This window comes from Selaginella moellendorffii, unplaced genomic scaffold, assembly GCF_000143415.4.
Source record: "Selaginella moellendorffii unplaced genomic scaffold, v1.0 SELMOscaffold_86, whole genome shotgun sequence".
NCBI lineage: Eukaryota > Viridiplantae > Streptophyta > Lycopodiopsida > Selaginellales > Selaginellaceae > Selaginella > Selaginella moellendorffii.
The window spans coordinates 70,528-91,208 of NW_003314347.1; the positions used below are offsets into that span (position 1 = coordinate 70,528).

Genomic DNA, 20,681 nt, shown 5'->3' on the forward strand with positions numbered 1-20,681 from the left:
CAGTCCAAATGCTCCAACCAATCCCTTAGGACCATTCCCTGACTCCGCTTGAGTCATCCAGCATTTTAGACTTTGCTAATCCAAAAACCTGCGAGGTCTCAGTCTTAGAGATGCCAACTCTCTAGAATACAACTTCTTGTATTCATGTCCTACTCACAAGGACAATCTTTACAAGTGTTACTCTGACACTTGATGATTTTCTTGGGGTTAACCTTTGCCCCTTATGACTACTTGTCCATGTGATGAGAATAGCAACTCATCTTTAAGTACACCCCCAACTCCTTGGGTTGTTCTAGCATTTATTAGAGGTAGCCCCGCCTACCATTTCAAGGACTGATGCCCTCTTCTGTATTTGACCTCCCACGGTCAACAATTCCGGTCTCAAATTTATGAGTACCAGCCTCAACCATATAAGGGTAATCTTGTGATTCCTTTATTGTTTTGGAGTCTGCATCTTTCCCGTGATCCCAACTATAGTTGTTTACCACAACTACATTAGCTCGTTTGCTGCATCAAACGCTCATCTGGATCACATCCTCAACTCTCTGAGGAAACCCTTATACTGTTCCCAAGATCCCAAAGTCATTCCATTATTGGCCCTTTTCTATCCACCACCTCACCTACAAGTTCACACATGAACTGTAATGGAGAGCTATGTCTTCCCGACCTACTACTCCTCAAGGATAGGCCCACTCTTCGGACCTTCCGATGCAAACACCGGTGGTGATATACTTGAGCACCAATAAAAGTCGGACTAAAGAACAGCTCCGATACCAAGTTGTAAGCGACTAAATTTTCCATTTTACTTTAGTCACTTAACCACACCTCTGACCACTTGGAGGAGTCTCACTCACAACCTCCGTAAGACCTATTTTGGACTTGGGCTTACTAGCCCCGAGAATGGCATTCCCGCCACTCAACTTCGTGCACTTGGTCCAAGTGCTCCACGTGTCCGATCCCATGACCGACACCCCAAGGTACCACCAACATATCAGCCTGTTACGCTAAGGCCATGCCCATTCACCTTGGTCACAACGATGGTCTGACACCACCTGCATCCTAGTCCCGTCACTCAAAGACTGGGCCATCCATCCATGAGTGATCATCCCAAATCTACTTCTTAGCATCCTTAGGATGCCCACCGACATGGGGATTAGCCTTCCCCAATATCTCCGCTCCAGTCCCCACTAAGTCCCTTTTCGTCCATGGCCGTGTTCGCCAACACTGCCACTGGATCGAGGCCCATAGGCCCGACCACTAAGTCTCACGGTCCTCTGGGACTTCCTCACCACACGACTGTGTCCTTGGTCACTACCCCAAAGGACTGCTCCTCTTCCTTTCCACAGTCTGGGCCTTTGGGACAACACTTCAGAACACCGTGGCCTTACGCGAGCCACCTGGGTACTCTCCCCGCCTTCCGCCCTTGGGTGCTCTAGCCATGGGCTTAGAGCGAGGTTCCGTTGAGCCACGCCTGGTATCCAAGTAGGTAGTGCCACCCACACTTGGACTGGGAGCATTGGCCAATCGATCTCCCGGGGGAACTAGAGCCGGCTCTTGAACACTTCACCAAGCTACCCCGCTTGTCGGTCCATGTTCACTCTAGTCTTGGACTTCCCAGTGGTCAGCTCATCACCCAACACTGGGTCTGGCCTTCCTGGGCCAAACTGGCTCCACTGGGCTTCAACCCCCACACTCTCCCTACTATACTTTTGGAACCCCCCGCAGCGCCCCCCCCCCCCCCCCCCCCCCCCCCCCCTGGGGGACGATCGCTTTGGGTTTTCACCCAGCTGCCTGTATTAGTATTCGGACTCGGACTCGGACTTAGACTCGGTCTCGGTCCCGGATTCGGACTCAGACTCGGTCTCGGTCTCGGTCTCGGCCTCAGTCTCGGTTCCATCTCGGACTCCATCTCGGACTCCATCTCGGGTCCATCTCGGACTCCATCTCGGACTCCATCTCGGACTCCATCTCGGGTCCATCTCGGACTCCATCTCGGACTCCATATCGGACTCCACTTCGGGTCCATCTCGGACTCCATATCGGACTCCACTTCTGGTCCATCTCGGACTCCATCTCGGACTCCATATCGGACTCCACTTCAGGTCTATCTCAGACTCCATCTTGGACTCCATATCGGACTCCACTTCGGGTCCATCTCGGACTCCATATCGGACTCCATTTCGGGTCCATCTCGGACTCCATATCGGACTCCACTTCGGGTCCATCTTGGACTCCACTTTGGGTCCATCTTGGACTTCAACTCGGGTCCGCCTCGGACTCCATCTTAGACACTTCCACATGTCATGTGTTGGTCCTTTTTGGGTCCCTTTTTGGAGCTTTGCTTATTGGTTGCCTCGTGCTTGCTCCTCGAGCACTTTGTTGGGAGTTCCACTCCCGCTCTTGACCTTCCAAGTCGGAGCTTTTAGTCCAAACGTGTTATGCTCGTTTGGCTTTCGCTTCGGCCACTGCCACGTGGCACCCTTTCCGGCTCCACTTTGGGGCCTAGGGATTTTGTGTCTCACAGTATTATCACAATCGTCAGCATGTCCAAATGCATGTTTAAAGACATCTAAAAGAACACTTTAATCCCCACGAGTTTCTACACTCAAACCATTGTACCATTGTAGTGCTGTCCCTTGGAGACACGTGGGAAACTCATGCAAACATCAAGCATCATCCCAAGAATGATATGTGGCAATCACTATAAAGTGATTAAATCAACAATACACATCATTCCCAGGATTCCCACAAAAGAACTCGGGCCGAACGCAAGGATTGGCACCAAGAGCAAGAGCTATACCACTTGCCGTGAATGCCACCATCAATTGAGTTTGGTTGTTCAATTGCAATCTTATAGCATCAAACAATTGCACTAACTTTTGCTCTAGAGTCAAAGGAGGAAAAGACTACTGCTCTGCTATAAAGATAAATGAAAAGGAAAGAACAAAATAAGAGAAATGAAAAAATGCTAAAAGGAAAGGGAGATTTAAATGATGCAAAAACTAAATCTAAACCAAAATCTTAAAAGGAAAGAATAAAAAAAAGGAAATGGAAAAAGTTAAATCTAGATAATGCAAAAGGTAGATCTAAACTAAAATCCCAAATCCAAACACTTCTTAGGGACAATGAAAGGTGCACCTCATCTCCACCAATTGAGGGCATTGAATATGGAAAGGGATATGTATATCAATTAGCCCAAAAATCCTAATTTATATATAAGAGTGAGTGGTCCGAATTGAAATCAATCCGATGGCTACTAAAATCCAATTATGCTAATATTAGTATACGGTATCATAGCCATACATTTGGACCTCACACACACACACAGATATATATCACCTTTGGTTTGTTCTCATAGAGTTTTATGGTTTTCAATTGTGTGCCACATTGACACATGGCATACACTTTGGTTTGTGCTCAGAGTTTTATGGTTTTCAATGTGTGCCACATTGACACGTGGCATGTGCTTTGGTTTGTTCTCATAGTTAGAGTTTAGTGTCCTTGACCTTGTATGCCATGTGACATACATATGTTTGGACTTGCTTGCCATGCCACGTGGTGAAAATCACAACACATTCTTTGTGACTTAATAGCTAACTAATGACACAATTTGGCAAATACACCTTACATTCACAATTGTAAATAGGCCCACTCCATGGCTGCAGCCGAGTAGAGATAGACTTAAGCAGACGTGTCAATCCTGTGCATGAAATGCTCTTTATATATATACCTCTTTATATATATATTATTTACTTATTTACTTATTTATTTATCTTGTCACTAGTATAAGAATTATATAGTTATAATATGGTGAGGAAGTCCTAATGGTCAATGGGACTTAGTTATAGATGGTGTCCTATAATACTTTCACCACACAATCTTACACTTACACTTAATATAATTTGCCATTATTGCACAATAGAATGCTGTAGGATCATAGGATTAAAATGGAGAATAATCCCTCTACTTTTCCTTTTAAAAATGTATAAACAATTGCAGATTAATGATTGTTGCAAAACCAATTAAGGTAATGAAAAAGGAAAAACAAACTTTACCTTTTAAAGATTAAAAACCAATAATCTGAGTATTTTTCATATTCTGCACTTCCTTTATAAAGTTTTTGTTATTACAGTTTTGAATAAGTTCAATTTGATGCAATTATTTACAGCATTGTTTGACAACCATTTTTGAGGCAAAAGAGAATTTAAATCCTCTTTATCTTGTGTAGTCATAGTGTGGAAATTAAGCATAGAATGAATATCTCCAAACTGTTAACCTCAAAAAGCTCAATAAATACTGATCAATCAACATCAATCTTATCAACAATAATCTAGAAAGAAGCGAGGTTTTGACTTCTTGACATTATATTAAAATATTACATGATATTTAGTTCATATGCTGGTGATGTTAAATCTATCTTATTTGTGCTGTGTAAATTTGTGCATAGCAATACTCTTCTGATTGTCAATCTATACCTCCTATGTAACAACCAAGACTTTTCCATAGCACAATCAATTAAGCATAATTTATACTTTTATAATTGTTTGTGTGGAAATTTGCAACAACCAAGACTTTTCCATAGCACAATCAATTAAGCATAATTTATACTTTTATAGTTGTTTGTGTGGAAATTTGCAACAACCAAGACTTTTCCATAGCACAATCAATTAAGCATAATTTATACTTTTATAGTTGTTTGTGTGGAAATTTGCAACAACCAAGACTTTTCCATAGCACAATCAATTAAGCATAATTTATACTTTTATAGTTGTTTGTGTGGAGATTTGCAACAACCAAGACTTTTTCATAGCACAATCAATTAAGCATAATTTATACTTTTATAGTTGTTTGTGTGGACTTTTCTATAGCACAATCAATTAAACATAATTTATACTTTTATAGTTGTTTGTGTGGAGATTTTGGGTTCCTCACAATATGCACTACCCTAACCACACCAAAAAGAAATAAATTAAAAGTCTAGAGACAAAAGATTCACTCTTTACCTTTTTTTAGATTAATATCCTTAAAAGGAAAACCAACACATGTGGGAGATTTAAATTGTCATCATCATATCTATTTCACTAACCAGGGAAGTTGATTCTCGCAAAACCCTATGAGCTCAAAAGTGACATTAAGTTTTTAGCAACATTTAGTTTCTGGAAAATTTCAAAAGAAAGTATGAAAATGAATATGCAAATGTAATGCCCATGCTATCGATATTAAGTAAGTTCATGTATTAACCTACAAGGACATTTAATTCACATCTGGACTGCCGCATAATGTCCCAAAATTTCAAAAGGAAGTATGAAAATGAATGCGCACATGTAATGCCCAATAACAGTGGATATTAATGTATTAACCTAATGTTTGGGTTTCACTGGGATACTCTCTCTAAATTAATAATAGCAACCGTTAAAAAGTTGTACTAGTCATTTAGTACTACAATTCTACGCCACTTGAATTCGTTTAGTACTACGCTACTTTTAAAAGTTTGACTTTTAAAAGTTTGAATTTTGAAGACGTCCTAGCCACAAGATCCAGTATATAAACAAGGCATCTGTGTAAGCATTCTCTTGTCTAAGAAGAAATATGGAAAATATTCTAGTTTCCAGAATTTTGGGTGTCACCCATTTCGAGCTCCCATTGCTTCCCAACAACATTGCATTTTATTGCCACCCGGAATTCCAATCAATCAGCCTCCAAATCGACGAGTGGTTCCTTGGCAAGATGAGAATCACCGACGAGACCTCCAAGAAGAAGGTGTTGGAGTCCAGGATCGGTTTGTACGCCTGTATGATGCATCCCCATGCTGAGAGAGAGAAGATTGTGCTGGCCGGGAAACATCTCTGGGCCGTCTTCCTCCTTGACGATTTGCTGGAATCCAGCGGCACACAAGAGATGCCGAAGCTCAACGCCACCATCTCCAACCTTGCCAGTGGAAATTCCAACGAGGATGTCACAAATCCTGTGCTGCTTCTCTACCGAGAAGTTATGGAAGAGATCCGGGCTGGTATGGAGCCACCATTGCTGGATCGCTACGTGGAGTGCCTGGGAGCTTCACTGGAAGCCGTGAAGGATCAAGTTCACCACCGAGCCGAGAAAAGTATCCCTGGAGTGGAAGCTTACAAGCTTGCCCGCCGTGCCACTGGATTCATGGAAGCTGTCGGCGGTATCATGACCGAGTTCTGTATGGGAATCCGCCTCAACGAAAGTCAAATCCAGTCTCCAGTCTTTCGAGAGCTCCTCAATTCTGTGTCTGATCACGTTGTTCTTGTCAATGATCTCTTGTCCTTCCGGAAAGAGTTCTATGAAGGTGCTTGTCACCACAACTGGATCTCAGTTCTCCTGCAGCACAGCCCCAGCGGGACCAGGTTCCAGGATGCAATTGATCAGCTCTGCGAGATGATACAAGAAGAAGAGCTCTCAATCCTGGCCTTGCAGAGGAAGATTTCCAGCAAAGAACATAGCGACTCGGAGCTGATGAAGTTCGCAAGGGAGTTCCCAATGGTTGCTTCCGGGAGCCTCGTGTGGTCGTATGTCACTGGCCGCTACCATGGCTATGGTAATCCGCTGCTGACTGGGGAGATTTTCAGTGGAACTTGGCTGCTCCATCCCATGGTCACCGTCGTCTTGCCATAGCAGTTCAAAATGGATATCAAACATTCTAGTACGGAAATAAAATCTAAATCATCCATCATCTCCACAATATATACAGTTCCCAAATCGCGAATGTTGATGATGTTCCTCGGCCAATGAGAATGCAGCACAGCCTGGGTTGCTAGTGGCTGGTGGGAGAGAGGAGACAGCTGACCCCTGGGCATTTCTTGCGAACTTTGTGGCCGCCAGATCTGGCCAATCAGCGCTGCCAGATAACTCGGTAAATATCGTTCTTACTTTGGAAAACTTTTTGCATGACACCTGTTTTTTTTCCTCCGCCCACTCACGCAACCGTAAAGCTTCCATCCTCTACCCTTGTGAGGGATTGGTTTTCTTACCACAGCTCCTAGCGGCGAAGTTTCCCAATTCTCCTAAGCAGCACAAGTGAGGGATAAATTTTCTCTGGCCAGTGTTTCTTTCTTCCTTGCCCTCTGCTCCAATTTGCCCTGAAATACTTCGAGAGTTTTTCATCCCGCGGCGGCAGCGTCTCGATCTTGGTGGTAATGCAGGGAAAGCTATTTCTCGCCACTGTGGGCGTATGCCACGATCATCATGTTCCACAAACAAGGTGGCCACTGTGGCATGGAATCTAAGATGGATCACACTCAGCTGGAGCACCAGAGTTTAAGAATTTGAGTCATAAGCCTTAGGTGCATATGTTTCTAGACCTCGATCTCAACGTCAATGCAAGTGTCTGGCAATGAGCTATGTCTCCCCAGCAATTCTACACTGGCTCTTTCTCTCACAGATCTCGAACCAAAAGTGTTAATATTTGTGTTCGGTTCCAATGTAGCTGTTGTGGAAAGACGAATTGATTGTACCTTTTTACTAGCATTTCTTCTCTTGATCCTTGTGCTGTTGGGAGGAAAAACTGATTAGGAGAAGTGTGCCCGTGTTCCCAGAGCACAGGTGCAAGTTAGTTGGAGCAGGTCAAGGCCATAGGTAAAGGCAAGTTGTTCGAGAGATTTTCCATCTCTATAGAAGTTGGGACATATGATATAGCTTGCATTAATGTTCTCTTTTGGCTTTCTTCTTTTGCATATTTCGTAAAGCAACTTAAAAGTGAGTTATAAATAATTAATTAAAATTAATTAGAACGAAGACAACTGAAAACGAATGAAGATAAACAAAGACATGTGGCAGATTGTGATTGGCTTGGAAATACTTTTGCAGTGTTTTAAGGTTCTAGAATATTCACTTACATCAAAGGGGGCATTTATAACATATCAATGCTGTTCATTCTTCTGGTGGGATAATCAGCTTAATGGCATAATTGAGCACAGAGCAATGATGGATGACTCAAGTAGAAAGTTTTAGTGAAATACTTATGGACTAAGGCAGCTTGACAAGCACAAGTTTGAGGGTCAGCAGGTTATAAACTATTCAGGTCAATAGTGAGGACCTCTTTCTTCCTTAGTTGCTGTAGATGTGACTTAGTATTGGATTTCCATTTCTTGCAGAACTCCTTTGAAGAGTCTATAGATCATCACCACCTCAGCAGGATTGATGCCTTTTAAGAACATCTCAAGAATGCTCCATGGGCTCTGGTATGGCAATGATGGATCTAACTTTGAGTTCCCTGTCTCGAGAATTCCAATTAGAGCTTTAGTGGTTCTAGCATTGCGAGTAGTCTAGCTCTAGTAGCAAAAGCTGTAGCATTGCCTCGTGCATGATGAATTGTCTTCTTCCAAGCAGCATCATGGACAATACAACACCTGCAACCATCACCATCAAATCTTGCACATCCATAGCAGGGGCCATGAGTTTTAAACCACCTCTGATTCTTGTGACAAAGTCAAGCTCATTGATTACACCATGAGTATGGCAGTGGCTTTGACTTCACTAGCACCACCAGCTGTGAGTACTTCACCAAAAACTTCTACTTCACCACTGAGAACAAGTCTCATGAGCTCCATTGCCATGAAAAAGTGTAAACATGGGGTGGAGAGGAAAGGAAAGTATATACCCCCACCCCTCACCCAAACACCAAGTTATCAATGACTATCCTTTCAATCTCCTAGGAACAAGGCAAGAAATTTGCATTTGGTACATGTATGCTAGAGCTGAAGGCAAAGTATCCTTCCATGTTAGATTCTAGAGAATGCTAGACCTTGGAGTCTGCCACTTTGCATCTCTCCTCTCTCTCACGAAAGGCAAAGAGACTACCTTGTTAATTCTTAATGTCATCTATTGCTAAGTATACCAATTTCATGTCTATAGGCATCTCACAAAGATGTAGCTCCTCTACACAAAGATGGGAGTGGTCCACCAAGTACTTCACTAAAAACTTCTACTTGAGTGATGTGACTCTCCCTCACTTGCCACAAAAATGATTATCCCACCAGAAGAATGGTCAGCAGTGATGCCATTCATGGATAAGTTATGCCCCCAAAGATGCACATTCATTTTATTTAAATTCAAGTTCAATTCATTTCAATTAGTTTGTCTTTATTTGCACTTGAATGCATGAATGGTGATAGGAAATTTGGCTATTCTTTTTCTTTCTTTAGGGAGTGCAAGATGCTGGCTCTAGGGTTCATCTCCCAACACAAATGCAATTGCACGTGATCGCTTCAGCACAGCTTGCTCTACACGGTTCTTTGCTTTGGCGGCTAACATGGCAAGTAATGGCGCCATAGAATTGCTTGGTGAGAGATTTACTCTTAATCAAGAAAAAGTAGGTGAATCATCAACACCAGATTTCATGTCGTTCTTCTTCTAATCAGCTCCCCACTTGCAATTCTTACCAAATTTTGATGGGGAGTAGTGGTTGTGGCTGAATTCATTGTTGTAGATTGGCTTGGTGTAAACTGCAAGGCATCCCATAATTCAAATGATTCCATTGTTGCTGTTGCGGCTCTTGACGTCAGTATCTCTTGATCGAGAGCTTCATTGTTTGAGGGAGGAAATTCCTCGGTCCATCTTAGTGCTCCCACGGGAGAGACTTGTAGAAAATTCGAGACTCCATATTCTTGTCATAGACGTTCCTCTCACCTTCGGATTCCTTCAAGGAGATTTGATTGTACTCGTTCTTGCTGTGTAGCCATGGTCCTTGTTGCTTCCCGATCCATATTTGTTGTTGCTACCAATTTGACGGTTTCGCTCAATCCTAGATTGCTGAGCTGGCGTGATCTCTCAGGATCCTCTCCGGGTTTCTTGCGCGTCATTGGAGTAGGCTATTTCTATCATCTCCACGATGTCGATCTCTAGTTCTGTTGGTGATGAAGGTTCTTTCTCAATTCTTATAGCTATCTATATTCCCTCTAATCTCTCGTACCAATGACCTCGCTGGTGGAGTACCTCAAGCTCGCTCATTGCCAGACCTCAAGTTTCTCCTCTCACCAAATGAACCAAATATCAAAGGAGCACAACGCAAAACACCCCGAGAGAGCAATGGTGGTGTCACCTCTGCGAGGTGGGCATTGAGATGCTATAGCATGTCATCTACTAGTGTTCAGCATATAATATATGGTTCCCCATGGTAGATATCCACACTCGAGACCTCCCAAAAGGCTGACTGACGTTTGTTTGCTCCATCCCATGTTTCTATTTTAAGCTCTTGCTGCTATATCGCAATCTCTCTAAAGCACCCCGCTTTTGGACCAACCACCGCTCTCTCTCTCCAACCACCGGACTCTCTCTCACTCTAACCACCGGACTCCCTTTCTCTCTCTCTAAAAACTCATGTACTGCGCCACTTTTGGACCAACCACCGCTCTCTCTCCAACCACCGGACTCCCTTTCTCTCTCTCTAAAAACTCACTTTTAAAAAGCTTGCATTTCTAAAACGTGCAGAACGCCACTTTCAAAAAGCTTGCATTTCTAAAACGTGCAGAACTACCATGGCCGTATATAAGCAGGGTAGCGGATTCAAAACCGAGGCATCCGTGTAAGCATTCTCTTTTCTAAGAATAAAATATGGAAGATGTTCTAGTTTCCAGAATTTTGGGTGTCACCCATTTCGAGCTCCCATTGCTTCCCAACAACATTGCATTTTATTGCCACCCGGAATTCCAATCAATCAGCCTCCAAATCGACGAGTGGTTCCTTGACAAGATGAGAATCGCCGACGAGACTTCCAAGAAGAAGGTGCTGGAGTCCAGGATCGGTTTGTACGCCTGTATGATGCATCCCCATGCTGAGAGAGAGAAGATTGTGCTGGCCGGGAAACATCTCTGGGCCGTCTTCCTCCTTGACGATTTGCTGGAATCCAGCGGCACACAAGAGATGCCGAAGCTCAACGCCACCATTTCCGACCTTGCCAGTGGAAATTCCAACGAGGATGTTACAAATCCTGTGTTGGTTCTCTACCGAGAAGTTATGGAAGAGATCCGGGCTGGTATGGAGCCACCATTGCTGGATCGCTACGTGGAGTGCCTGGGAGCTTCACTGGAAGCCGTGAAGGATCAAGTTCACCACCGAGCCGAGAAAAGTATCCCTGGAGTGGAAGCTTACAAGCTTGCCCGCCGTGCCACTGGATTCATGGAAGCTGTCGGCGGTATCATGACCGAGTTCTGTATGGGAATCCGCCTCAACGAAAGTCAAATCCAGTCTCCAGTCTTTCGAGAGCTCCTCAATTCTGTGTCTGATCACGTTGTTCTTGTCAATGATCTCTTGTCCTTCCGGAAAGAGTTCTATGAAGGTGCTTGTCACCACAACTGGATCTCAGTTCTCCTGCAGCACAGCCCCAGCGGGACGAGGTTCCAGGATGTCATTGATCAGCTCTGCGAGATGATCCAAGAAGAAGAGCTCTCAATCCTGGCATTGCAGAGGAAGATTTCCAGTAAAGAAAATAGCGACTCGGAGCTGATGAAGTTCGCAAGGGAGTTCCCAATGGTTGCTTCCGGGAGCCTAGTGTGGTCGTATGTCACTGGCCGCTACCATGGCTATGGTAATCCGCTGCTGACTGGGGAGATTTTCAGCGGAACTTGGCTGCTCCATCCCATGGCCACCGTCGTCTTGCCAAAGTCTACAGTCTTTTCATTAAACCATTTGGTATATTCTCATGTTTGATGAAATAAAAGTTAAAGAATCTTGTTACCGCACTGCTACGTTGCGAAGCTCCTGTCACCCGCATCACCCAGACCAGGAACTATATAACCTTTGTCATTCAGCTCGGGATCGATAATGCCAGCGTAAACTTTGAGCCTACATTTCCCGAAGGCATGAGAGTTCCAATGAGTAACAGAAACTTACCCAGGAAACTTTTCGCTCAATTTCTTCAAAGCTGGAGGAGCGGCAACAGCGGCAACCTTTTGAAGTTCGAAGTGAGAAACAAAAGCGCGAAGGAAGAAAAAAAACAGGCTTACCACTCGCATAAGTCTATGATCGATTCCCCGTTTGATGAGCTCCTCGATGGCAGCAATCATCGTTCCACCTTACAAGGAAAGCCTGTGAATATTTTCTTCATACGAACATGCCATACCTGTTGCTAGCATAGGATCTGCCACAAGAACGCGAGCATTCTCCGGGAGCTTTTCCGGGAGTCTGCTTCATGCTATCAAAGATCGCTCGGTGCATCCAAAAATTTTAAGCTTACTTGTTCAAGTACAGCGTTGGTTGTAGCGTCTCTTCGTCTCTAACGAATCCTGACACCAGAAGATTAAGAAAAGGCTCATCTGAAAAGCGATAAAACTTTCACCTAAGTGATAAGTTTGGGTAGCAGGGAGTACCGAAGCTACGTGCTCCACGAGTACAAGTCCTGCTCGCAAAATCGGCACAACCTAGACGAAGCATGTAAGCAAATCCGGGAATTTCATACTTATCATACCTTTATAGGTTCTCTTGGATCGACAAATTCGACATCAGCTACACCACAGGGAGTTTGCACTTGGCCAGTCATGGTAACCTTTCTAACAAGCATTAGAACTTTATCACAGACAAATGATCCAAGACAACAATTCACCAGCCAGTCCCGAGAAGCTTCATATATGAGAATCCTCCCGAGCTCCGCCATCGCGCTCTCTGCGAAGAGAACAAGACTTTGAGAAACGAAAATGAAAATGGAGATAGAAAGGAGTACTGAAAACTGGGGGTGGCGTTGATTCGTTCCGAAGAACAGCCACCCAGTGCTTCACCAGAGGATGAGCGGGAACATAAATCTGCGATCCACACCACCTTAAAAGACTATTCCACAAAATCAAAGGAAAGCAAGGAAAAAAGTTTTTTTTTCACCATCAAGCAATGCAAGGAGAGAGTACCAGCATTTGTTCAGTGCTTGGCGACTTTCCGGCCACGGAAGTAGCACGCAAAGCCCTGTCCCTCGCTTGTGATTTCCACTTGCTTGGAAAACAAGCCTGGCTTCTCAAGCAGCAGGCAGACATCCTCTACACAAAGACGATTCGACACTCAAATTCTTTCCTCCAGCATTTGGATTTGGACGCAAAGAAAAGGAAAAGCACAGCCGCAAAAGATTTACCTGCTGGGGGAGCTGTGACTGTGGGAGCGCCGCGCGCATTGCCATGAGATCCATAGCCCCCGCGCTCCCTTGCCTTGCCCTAGGCGGCAAAAGCCTCTGCTAGGGCTCTTCGCTAATCTTGAAATCCGGATATTCGATGTAGAGGAGAATATCCTACTGTTTAAAATTCTGGCGGGTAATTTAAAATTCTTCCTCTGTTTTTGAGAGCTGTCTAGCACGTCCAAAATTCGAGCACGCCAAAAGCAATCATAGTCGCGAGATTCTTCATAACTTGGATCGCCCAAATTTCGCTGTGGATCAAAAGTAATCCCTAGGTTGAATTGATCTAGAGCAGCGGTGGGCCTGGTAGTGATGGGAATGGAATTTGTCTCCTACCACTTATCATGCAAGAAAAAAAAAAAAAAAAAAGAGAGGGAAGAAGAAAGTAAAGCTTTTTAGGTGCAGTGGAAGTGGAGACTTGCTTGAGCCTTGTTCCTCCATGAAATCTTTTCTGAAATCTTTTCATAGCTTTCTCTCCCCCAAGTTGTTTTGCTGACGAGGACCTTGTAGCTAATGGACACATTGTCGGAGGACCCTAAAATCGCGACGAAATTTTTCACTTCTTTTCGTTCAAGTTGCAGCCTTTCAAAGATCATTTAGACGCTTGGACGATCGAATCAGCGGATCGCGTGTGGCTGCTTCTCACAATCACCGACGCTTGCTCCAATATTTCTAGATGCTTGTCTTGCGCTGGAACAGTGAAAGCTATATAACTTGAAGAACAATTTCAATTTACCATGCCCAGACATGCGGACAAACTAGAAGATTCCGTGAAAGGATATGTATAGAATAATTAAAAAATCAAAAGACCTTGCCATGAGATACTAATCAAAGGTGGTGGACTAATGATATATTTAGCGCTAACTCTAACTTAAAACACCTATTTTACAAGATGGGTCAATAGAACAATGTGAGGCAGCTAACGCGCCAACAAAATTCCTGAAAAAGGTAAATCTCCCCTCTGGTGACGTGGACACTGGCGGCAGAGCTGGCAGTGCTGACATGTTTTACCGTACGCCAAGCTAGCGCATTTTCTACACTGTGGGTAACTATTAAGGGTAAATAAAAGCTGGGCGAGTTTAGATAAGGCGCTATTCTTAGGGGCTTCACATGTTCTTGGCCATGGCCGCGCCCGGCTGCGTTGAAAATTTGTGGGTCTCGAGCTGTGGATGCTTCGCGGAGTGCCTGATTTCCCTCCCCAGTCTAATCGCCGCTCATCGTCTCATCATAGGATAGGGGAAGAAGCGCTAGATCGAAGATAACTCCACTTACGATTAGCTAGATCGTCGCGCGAATCGATCGAAGGAGTTTGATTCATGGCCAAGACGGAGTCATCGCTCAAGCACTCGAATCTGAGCTACATGCTGCGCGACCACAAGAAGAAGATGCTGTCCTCGCGGGAGAAGATGTTCCTGGGCTGCGATGCCGAGGCCAATGCCGGCGCGGAGGTGGATTTGAGCGAGCTGGAGGAGCACGACATCTGGGCCGCCATGGAGAACCATCTCAGCGATCTCGATCTCCACCACCACCAGGAGGATCATCGCGAAGATCTGGAGGAGAACTATCATCGAGGAGGCTATGGATTGGCGTCGTCGCTGAGCAGCAAAGCCACCCCGCAGAACATCGTCTCCGCCACCGAATTCCACGGGCGGAGCTCCGGGAAGTCGCTGCTCCGCCAGCAATCGGCGCCCATGAACGTCCCCGACTGGTCCAAGATCTTGGGAAGCAGCGCCACCAAATCCTCGGCCCGGCAGAGCGTTTTCCGCGAGGACGACGGATCCGACGACTCGGAGGACGAGTGGTCGCGGGAGGATCATCTTCCCCGGCGGCTGCCACCGCACGAGGTCGTGGCGCGGGATTACGCGCGCAGCCATAGCGTGGCCTTCTCGGTTTGCGAAGGCGCGGGTCACACTCTCAAGGGGAGGGATTTGAGCAGAGTTCGCAATGCTGTTCTCAAGCAAACGGGCTTCCTGTGAAGAACATACACACACGTCCAGTTCTCTGAGGATAGCAATGGTTCATGTGATAGATCGATTTGGAGAGATCGCGTGTCAAAGGTTTGTGGGTTCCTTGGAAGTTCCTCTCTTGGTCTTTCGTTTTTTTCCTTTCTGGGTCCTTTCGATCGATCGATCCATAGCTTCTCCTATCTGTGATTTGGCCTGGCCTAGTCTTCTTCTAAGTGTACATACTATGTGGAGGTAACTTGCTAGAACTTTTATGGCTTTGCGGAAGAACTTTTCATCGCTGTTTCTCCCATTTGCGTGTGAAACCGAAGAAGAAGTTTGTGATTTGTATAAAACAATCTCTTTCTTGAGCTTCACTGACCAGTACGGACAGAGACCCTGTGCTGTACGGCAGCTCCAAAAGCTGGAGGAAATAACTGACTATGGATCGCGCTGTTGCTTTGTGAGTGGCGAGTGGCAATTTACAACATGAATACATCCACAGAGGAAAAAGGCCTTTTGTAAGCAATAATTTAAATATTTTTAAACTACTGTTATTTGTATTGTTTGGGTGTTTCTCTGTTTTTAATTTTCTCCCGAATTTTTCAATTGGTCGCCAGTCTCAGGAAATCAGAAGAAAATGGGCCATGTGTTCCTTGCATGATGTCGAGAGGCTCTTTTGTTTGTTTGGGAGGAGGCCGAGATTCCTTACATGAATTCTAGTGATTAGTTCTTTTATCCTATGCGATGATCAGGGGAATTTTAGCCATTTGATCTTTGTGGGCCTGCAGAAAAGCATGCAAATCCAAACTATACGAAACATTGCTCTACTAATAAGTAAATGGGATTTTATTGATTGAGAAGGACCCGCATGTGAAATGTGGGCCAAGACAATCAATCATTACAATTAGGATAAGAGAAAACTATGCCACCTTTTTCTATTTTCACTCAAAAACCAGGATCTATTGACCATAGTGATCAACTGATATGTAATGGAGATTTTGTGACGACAAAAAACTCACACCCATTTTATTGCTATCAACGATTTGCCACAGTCTGTTGTTTCTGTTTCAAGTCAAATCCTTTGATTTGCTCGCTGGCGTCAGCAGATATTCTTGTAGACTCTTTGGTTGGTTGGTGCTGGGAATCGAACCCCTCGCGGAGAATTAGGGCTTTTCTAGGGTTTTGGTTTTTCGGGTCGCCATGGTGAAGAAGAGCAAGAGTATGTATCGTAGCTAGAGCCGAGGTCTGTGATCTAATCGTTTCTTCTTTCCCCAGAGAGCAAGAGCAAGCGCGTCCCATTGCGCAAGAAGTACAAGATTATCAAGAAGGTGAAGGAGCACCACAAGAAGAAGGCCAAGGAAGCGAAGAAGCAAATTGGGAAGAAGAAGCCGAAGGTCGAAAAGGATCCAGGGATTCCAAATGCGTGGCCTTTCAAGGAGCAAGAGCTCAAGGCGCTCGAGGAGAGGCGTGCCAGAGTTCTTAAGGAGCTAGAAGAGAAGAAACTAGCTAAGAAATTACGTGCCAAAGAGCGAGTAAGTTTCTTTCTTTTCTCGTTCTGTGGATTCATTCGGTGCGTGAATGTCTTCTTCTTTTTCAGGCAGAACTTCGGAAGCGTGGTGTTCCCGAAAAAAATGAGCTCGATGATCTTGTACACGATACCGAAACTAGGACAACGCAGTTTGAGAGAGCCTCACGGAATAAGACTTCTGGTTCTTCTTCTCAAGGTATTTTTTGAAGTTTTTCTGCTAGCTAGTTTGGCTTAAAGAGGAACTTTGAGCGCAGATGGATCCAAAAGAGCTTTTTACAAGGAGCTCTTGAAGGTGATCGAGGCGTCTGATGTTATCATCGAGGTTCTCGACGCTCGGGATCCTCTGGGAACACGTTGCCCCGACATGGAACGCCTGGTTTTCAAGTCGCAAACATCCAAGCGTCTAGTTCTCCTGCTCAACAAGATAGGTTCGTAAAAACGAGTGTGTTTATCGCTGTTGTGATAAAAGTTTTCCCGGCAGATTTGGTTCCAAAAGAGATTGCCGAGAAGTGGCTCAAGTACTTGAGAGAAGAGCTGCCGACGGTGGCTTTCAAGTGCAACACGCAAATGCAAAGAAGCAATCTAAGTCGCAAGAAGTCGAAGTCGAAAGTCATTCTGGAGACAAGTAGTGACTGCCTGGGAGCCGATACGCTCTTACAACTCTTGAAAAACTATTCCAGAAGCGACGAGGTTAGCTATTGATTTGGCTCTTCTTCCTTCTGACCTTTGTTCTTCGTACGCCAGCTAAAAAGAGCCATCACAGTCGGGATCGTCGGCTTGCCAAACGTTGGGAAGAGCAGCCTCATCAACAGCTTAAAGAGATCACGGGCAGTAAGTGCCGGAGGAACGCCTGGATTGACAAGGACGATGCAAGAAGTGCAGCTAGACAAGCATGTCAAGCTACTCGACTGCCCCGGAGTTGTCTTAGCAAGCGCAACTGACTCCAAACCTCTCATGGACTTGCGAAACTGTACGAGAATCGAGAAGCTTGCAGACCCTGTGGCACCGGGTAAGTCGTGATTTTGACTGCGTTTTTGTAATGTTCCTGAGTTATTTCTTTGCTCTTGCCTTTACAGTAAAGGAGATAGTGAGCAAGTGTGGTCATGAGAAACTGATGACCTTCTACAAAATACCTTCATTCAACACGGTGGACGAGTTTTTGCAGCTCGTGGCCACGATTCGTGGCAAGTTTAAGAAAGGTGGTGTTGTGGACACTGAGACAGCGGCCCGGATAGTCCTTTACGAATGGAATGAAGGTAAGCAACGATCGAGAGAGAGAAGGGCTTCTTTCGCAAGATTGCTGACAGGGGAAAATACCTGTTCTTGCTTTGCAGGGAAAATCTCGCATTACACTGTGCCTCCCGTGAGAGAACCAGCAGGGCCTTCCGAATCAGCCATCGTGACGAGCTGGGGAAAGGAATTTAACGTGGACGAGGTTTTCAAAAGAGAACAGTCCACTGTCATTGCGGGTCTTCCATGTTTAAGCGATGCGGATCATACGGAACTTCCAGCAGGCGCTCCAATGTCTATGGACGTTACAATGATGGAGGTAAGAAAGTCATTTTTTTCCTCGGGATTCCTTTGGATTGAGCCACATCCTTCTTTGTAGAACTCCGACGACGAAGATGAGAAGATTAATGAAGAAGGCGATAGAGTTGCGGAGTCCCAAGCGATGGATACGGCTGAGCTCCCGGCGAGAAAAGAGAAACAAGCCGTTCAGACTGAGAAGCTGTATGACGAGGAAGGCATTTTCAATCCTCGTCTGGCCAAGGCAGAGAAGAGGCGACGGAAAAAGTCGACGAAAGAGTCTGCGGCGATGGAGGGGACTTACGATTTCGACGTGGACTACGTTGACAGTGCTCCCCTCAAGAAGAAACAGCAGAAGAATCAGAGCAAGTCCAAGCAGAAAACCAGAGCAAGATCAAGCGATATGGAGATCTAAACGAGAAACGTTTGGAAATTTGTTATCTCCTGGATTGCATATCCTCCTGGGATCCTCAAGTTCGTAGAATAGAGTTCAAAAAGGTTTTGGAGTTAGCCTTTTTTGATAGATTATAAGGGATTACCCTCAATGTTGAGGGTTCGTACATACCACGTCAATGACCCTAGAAATGTTAAGTTTTTAGACAAGGATGAATTAAATGTCTGGTTGGAACTCTTACTTGTGGAGATGTTATGAAATTCCAAATTCGTGTGGATAAATGTACTAAGAGGATTGTTGAGGCATGTTTTAAGACTTTTGATTGTGGATCTGCTATTGCATCATATTCCTATGGTAAGTTTATAATTATATGTTTTTCTTAACTTTTTTTTTCTTTTAGCAACTGATTGAATAAAAGGTAAAATTGTGAATGAAATCATGAAATTTGTTAATAAGAAATTAAATATGTAATTTTAAATATCACTTCTAATATTAACTTTTTCAAACAATTGTAAAACACCTTTATTTACTGCTACATTGCAGCTAAGGATGGCATAAAATTTACTCTATTAGATTATTTGCCTAAGCAAAACAAAAAACTTACAAAGAGTTTCATGAGCTGTATAATTTTGATGCTTTTTCTCTCTTTTGTAATTGGAATCACTTACACCATTATAATATTTTTCAATTCTCATTGTAAGGTTTATAAATACATATACATATATACATTACCTTGCCTAGGTAATACATTAATTATAATACTAAAGCATATAAACCATCCATTTGAAACTAAATCTAATCCATCCATTTTTGTATATAAACAGGGATCTAAACCCCAGTTAATATATCTATTTTTATATCCGAAACATTCACATTGATGGAGATAAAAAGCATTACAATTTAAAAGGCAAAGTTTTTTAGCAATGCTTTGCTTTAGTGTTCGGGATCATATTTTTTGTTTTTATTTCTTCATTCTCTTTTAAATATAAATTTGTATTAGTTTTTTGCAAGATTTAGAACTCTAGCTATCTCTACTCTTTTTTCTGATCTTTATTATATTCTCTTCTCTTACCATGCCACACCATCATTGATTAAGGAGTATGTTATTTAAGGTTGTTAATGTTGCTTCATTGAATCGAACTTTTAGTGCTATGAAGTGTGACTATGTTAGTGTTTCATCCATCCTTAATCTGTTACCGTCTCTAACTTCTATAGGACATGATTACACAGCTTGTCCTGTTCTTGGTGCTCTACTGTCTTTCGTTAATATAGAGCATGATTATGACATTGATTGGCGAGCTATGGATAATACAGTCTAGTTCTTAGAGAATATTCAAAGATTGAGTTTATGGAAAGACAATGTGTATGAGTGGATTCTAGATCGTTTTAATGAGTTTAATTATTATAAAGATAGCTTTGGAGATGAAGTGGAGATTTCATGGAGTAAGTGTCAGTCTTTCAATCTACCATTTGATCCTTTCTTTTTACCTTTTACTCTTTCCCATTTTTTTTTTTATTTCTTAGCTTAACCCACCTTCTTATGTTTTTAGTATTTTTTCCTTATTTATAGTGTTTTCTTCTCTTGGCACATCAATTATTTGTGACTCTTATGATTTTCATTCTTAATCCAGTGTTGAGTTGAATGTTTTATGTCTTCTTTATACTAATTTAGATATTATGTATGTGCATGAAGTTGAAAATCTTGTTCTTGTTTCATTAGCAAAGCTTTTGATCAATTCTGGTGTTGAGTATTCTTTTGTTCCAAAGGTTAAATCACTTTGGTCAGAGTTTCAAGTTAAATGCATATCCCTAATTATGAGTTCTAATAATAGTCTTTATTTTGCTAAGAAGTTTATGTGTTCTCTTGAGAGTGTGGATATTTCTATTAATTTTCCCATCTTAAGTGTTGAGTTATGTATTAAGGAGGTTGAATAGTATGAATCTTTTATTTATATTGTGGTGGCCGAAGTATTTTATAATAAGAAGTCCTTTATTTTCCAAGTTTTGAGTATATATCCTTTTGATTTCCTCATTTTTGCATTACCAACTGCTATAATTCCTTTTTTTATGTTTATTTATCCACTTTTTCTTCTTCCCCAATAGTTTTTCATCAATTTTTCTCATTTTTTCCTTTTTTTTTGACATTTCAAACTTTTTTTTCTTCGAAAGAAA

At 43.4% G+C, this 20,681-nt stretch overlaps 5 protein-coding genes across 9 annotated transcripts; 4 read left to right on the forward strand and 1 right to left on the reverse strand.

Annotated features, from left to right (window-relative positions):
- The first annotated feature begins 5,589 nt into the window (after positions 1–5,589).
- On the forward strand, positions 5,590–6,708 carry LOC9656059 ((3S,6E)-nerolidol synthase-like). Its single transcript, XM_002987935.2, has one exon. It carries the CDS (start codon positions 5,590–5,592, stop codon positions 6,637–6,639), a length of 1,050 nt encoding a protein of 349 aa, XP_002987981.1. The 3' UTR covers positions 6,640–6,708.
- Positions 6,709–10,568: 3,860 nt separating this feature from the next.
- Positions 10,569–11,692, forward strand: LOC9656060 ((3S,6E)-nerolidol synthase-like). The gene has a single exon (XM_024661941.1). It carries the CDS (start codon positions 10,576–10,578, stop codon positions 11,668–11,670), a length of 1,095 nt encoding a protein of 364 aa, XP_024517709.1. The 5' UTR covers positions 10,569–10,575; the 3' UTR covers positions 11,671–11,692.
- LOC9656061 (uracil phosphoribosyltransferase) lies at positions 11,524–13,197 on the reverse strand. 5 transcript variants are annotated; one of them, XM_024661944.1, is made up of 12 exons: positions 13,076–13,196; positions 12,858–12,983; positions 12,680–12,758; positions 12,563–12,621; positions 12,428–12,505; positions 12,299–12,380; positions 12,197–12,245; positions 12,083–12,144; positions 11,967–12,034; positions 11,854–11,909; positions 11,699–11,805; positions 11,524–11,626 (listed from the first exon to the last, which is right to left on the reverse strand). In XM_024661944.1, exons 1-11 carry the CDS (start codon positions 13,127–13,129, stop codon positions 11,706–11,708), a joined length of 813 nt encoding a protein of 270 aa, XP_024517712.1. In that variant the 5' UTR covers positions 13,130–13,196; the 3' UTR covers positions 11,524–11,626; positions 11,699–11,705. The 5 variants fall into 5 exon arrangements, 4 of the variants coding, with proteins under 4 accessions (XP_024517712.1, XP_024517713.1, XP_024517710.1 ...); XM_024661945.1 differs by having other exon boundaries at positions 11,535–11,633; XM_024661942.1 differs by having other exon boundaries at positions 11,615–11,805.
- A 996-nt stretch (positions 13,198–14,193) lies between these two features.
- LOC9656798 lies at positions 14,194–15,623 on the forward strand. The gene has a single exon (XM_002987937.2). It carries the CDS (start codon positions 14,431–14,433, stop codon positions 15,088–15,090), a length of 660 nt encoding a protein of 219 aa, XP_002987983.1. The 5' UTR covers positions 14,194–14,430; the 3' UTR covers positions 15,091–15,623.
- A 600-nt stretch (positions 15,624–16,223) lies between these two features.
- Positions 16,224–18,709, forward strand: LOC9656062 (guanine nucleotide-binding protein-like NSN1). Its single transcript, XM_024661940.1, has 9 exons — positions 16,224–16,279; positions 16,336–16,592; positions 16,658–16,784; positions 16,843–17,016; positions 17,070–17,278; positions 17,333–17,597; positions 17,665–17,844; positions 17,923–18,137; positions 18,198–18,709. Exons 1-9 carry the CDS (start codon positions 16,261–16,263, stop codon positions 18,528–18,530), a joined length of 1,779 nt encoding a protein of 592 aa, XP_024517708.1. The 5' UTR covers positions 16,224–16,260; the 3' UTR covers positions 18,531–18,709.
- The last annotated feature ends 1,972 nt before the right edge of the window (positions 18,710–20,681 follow it).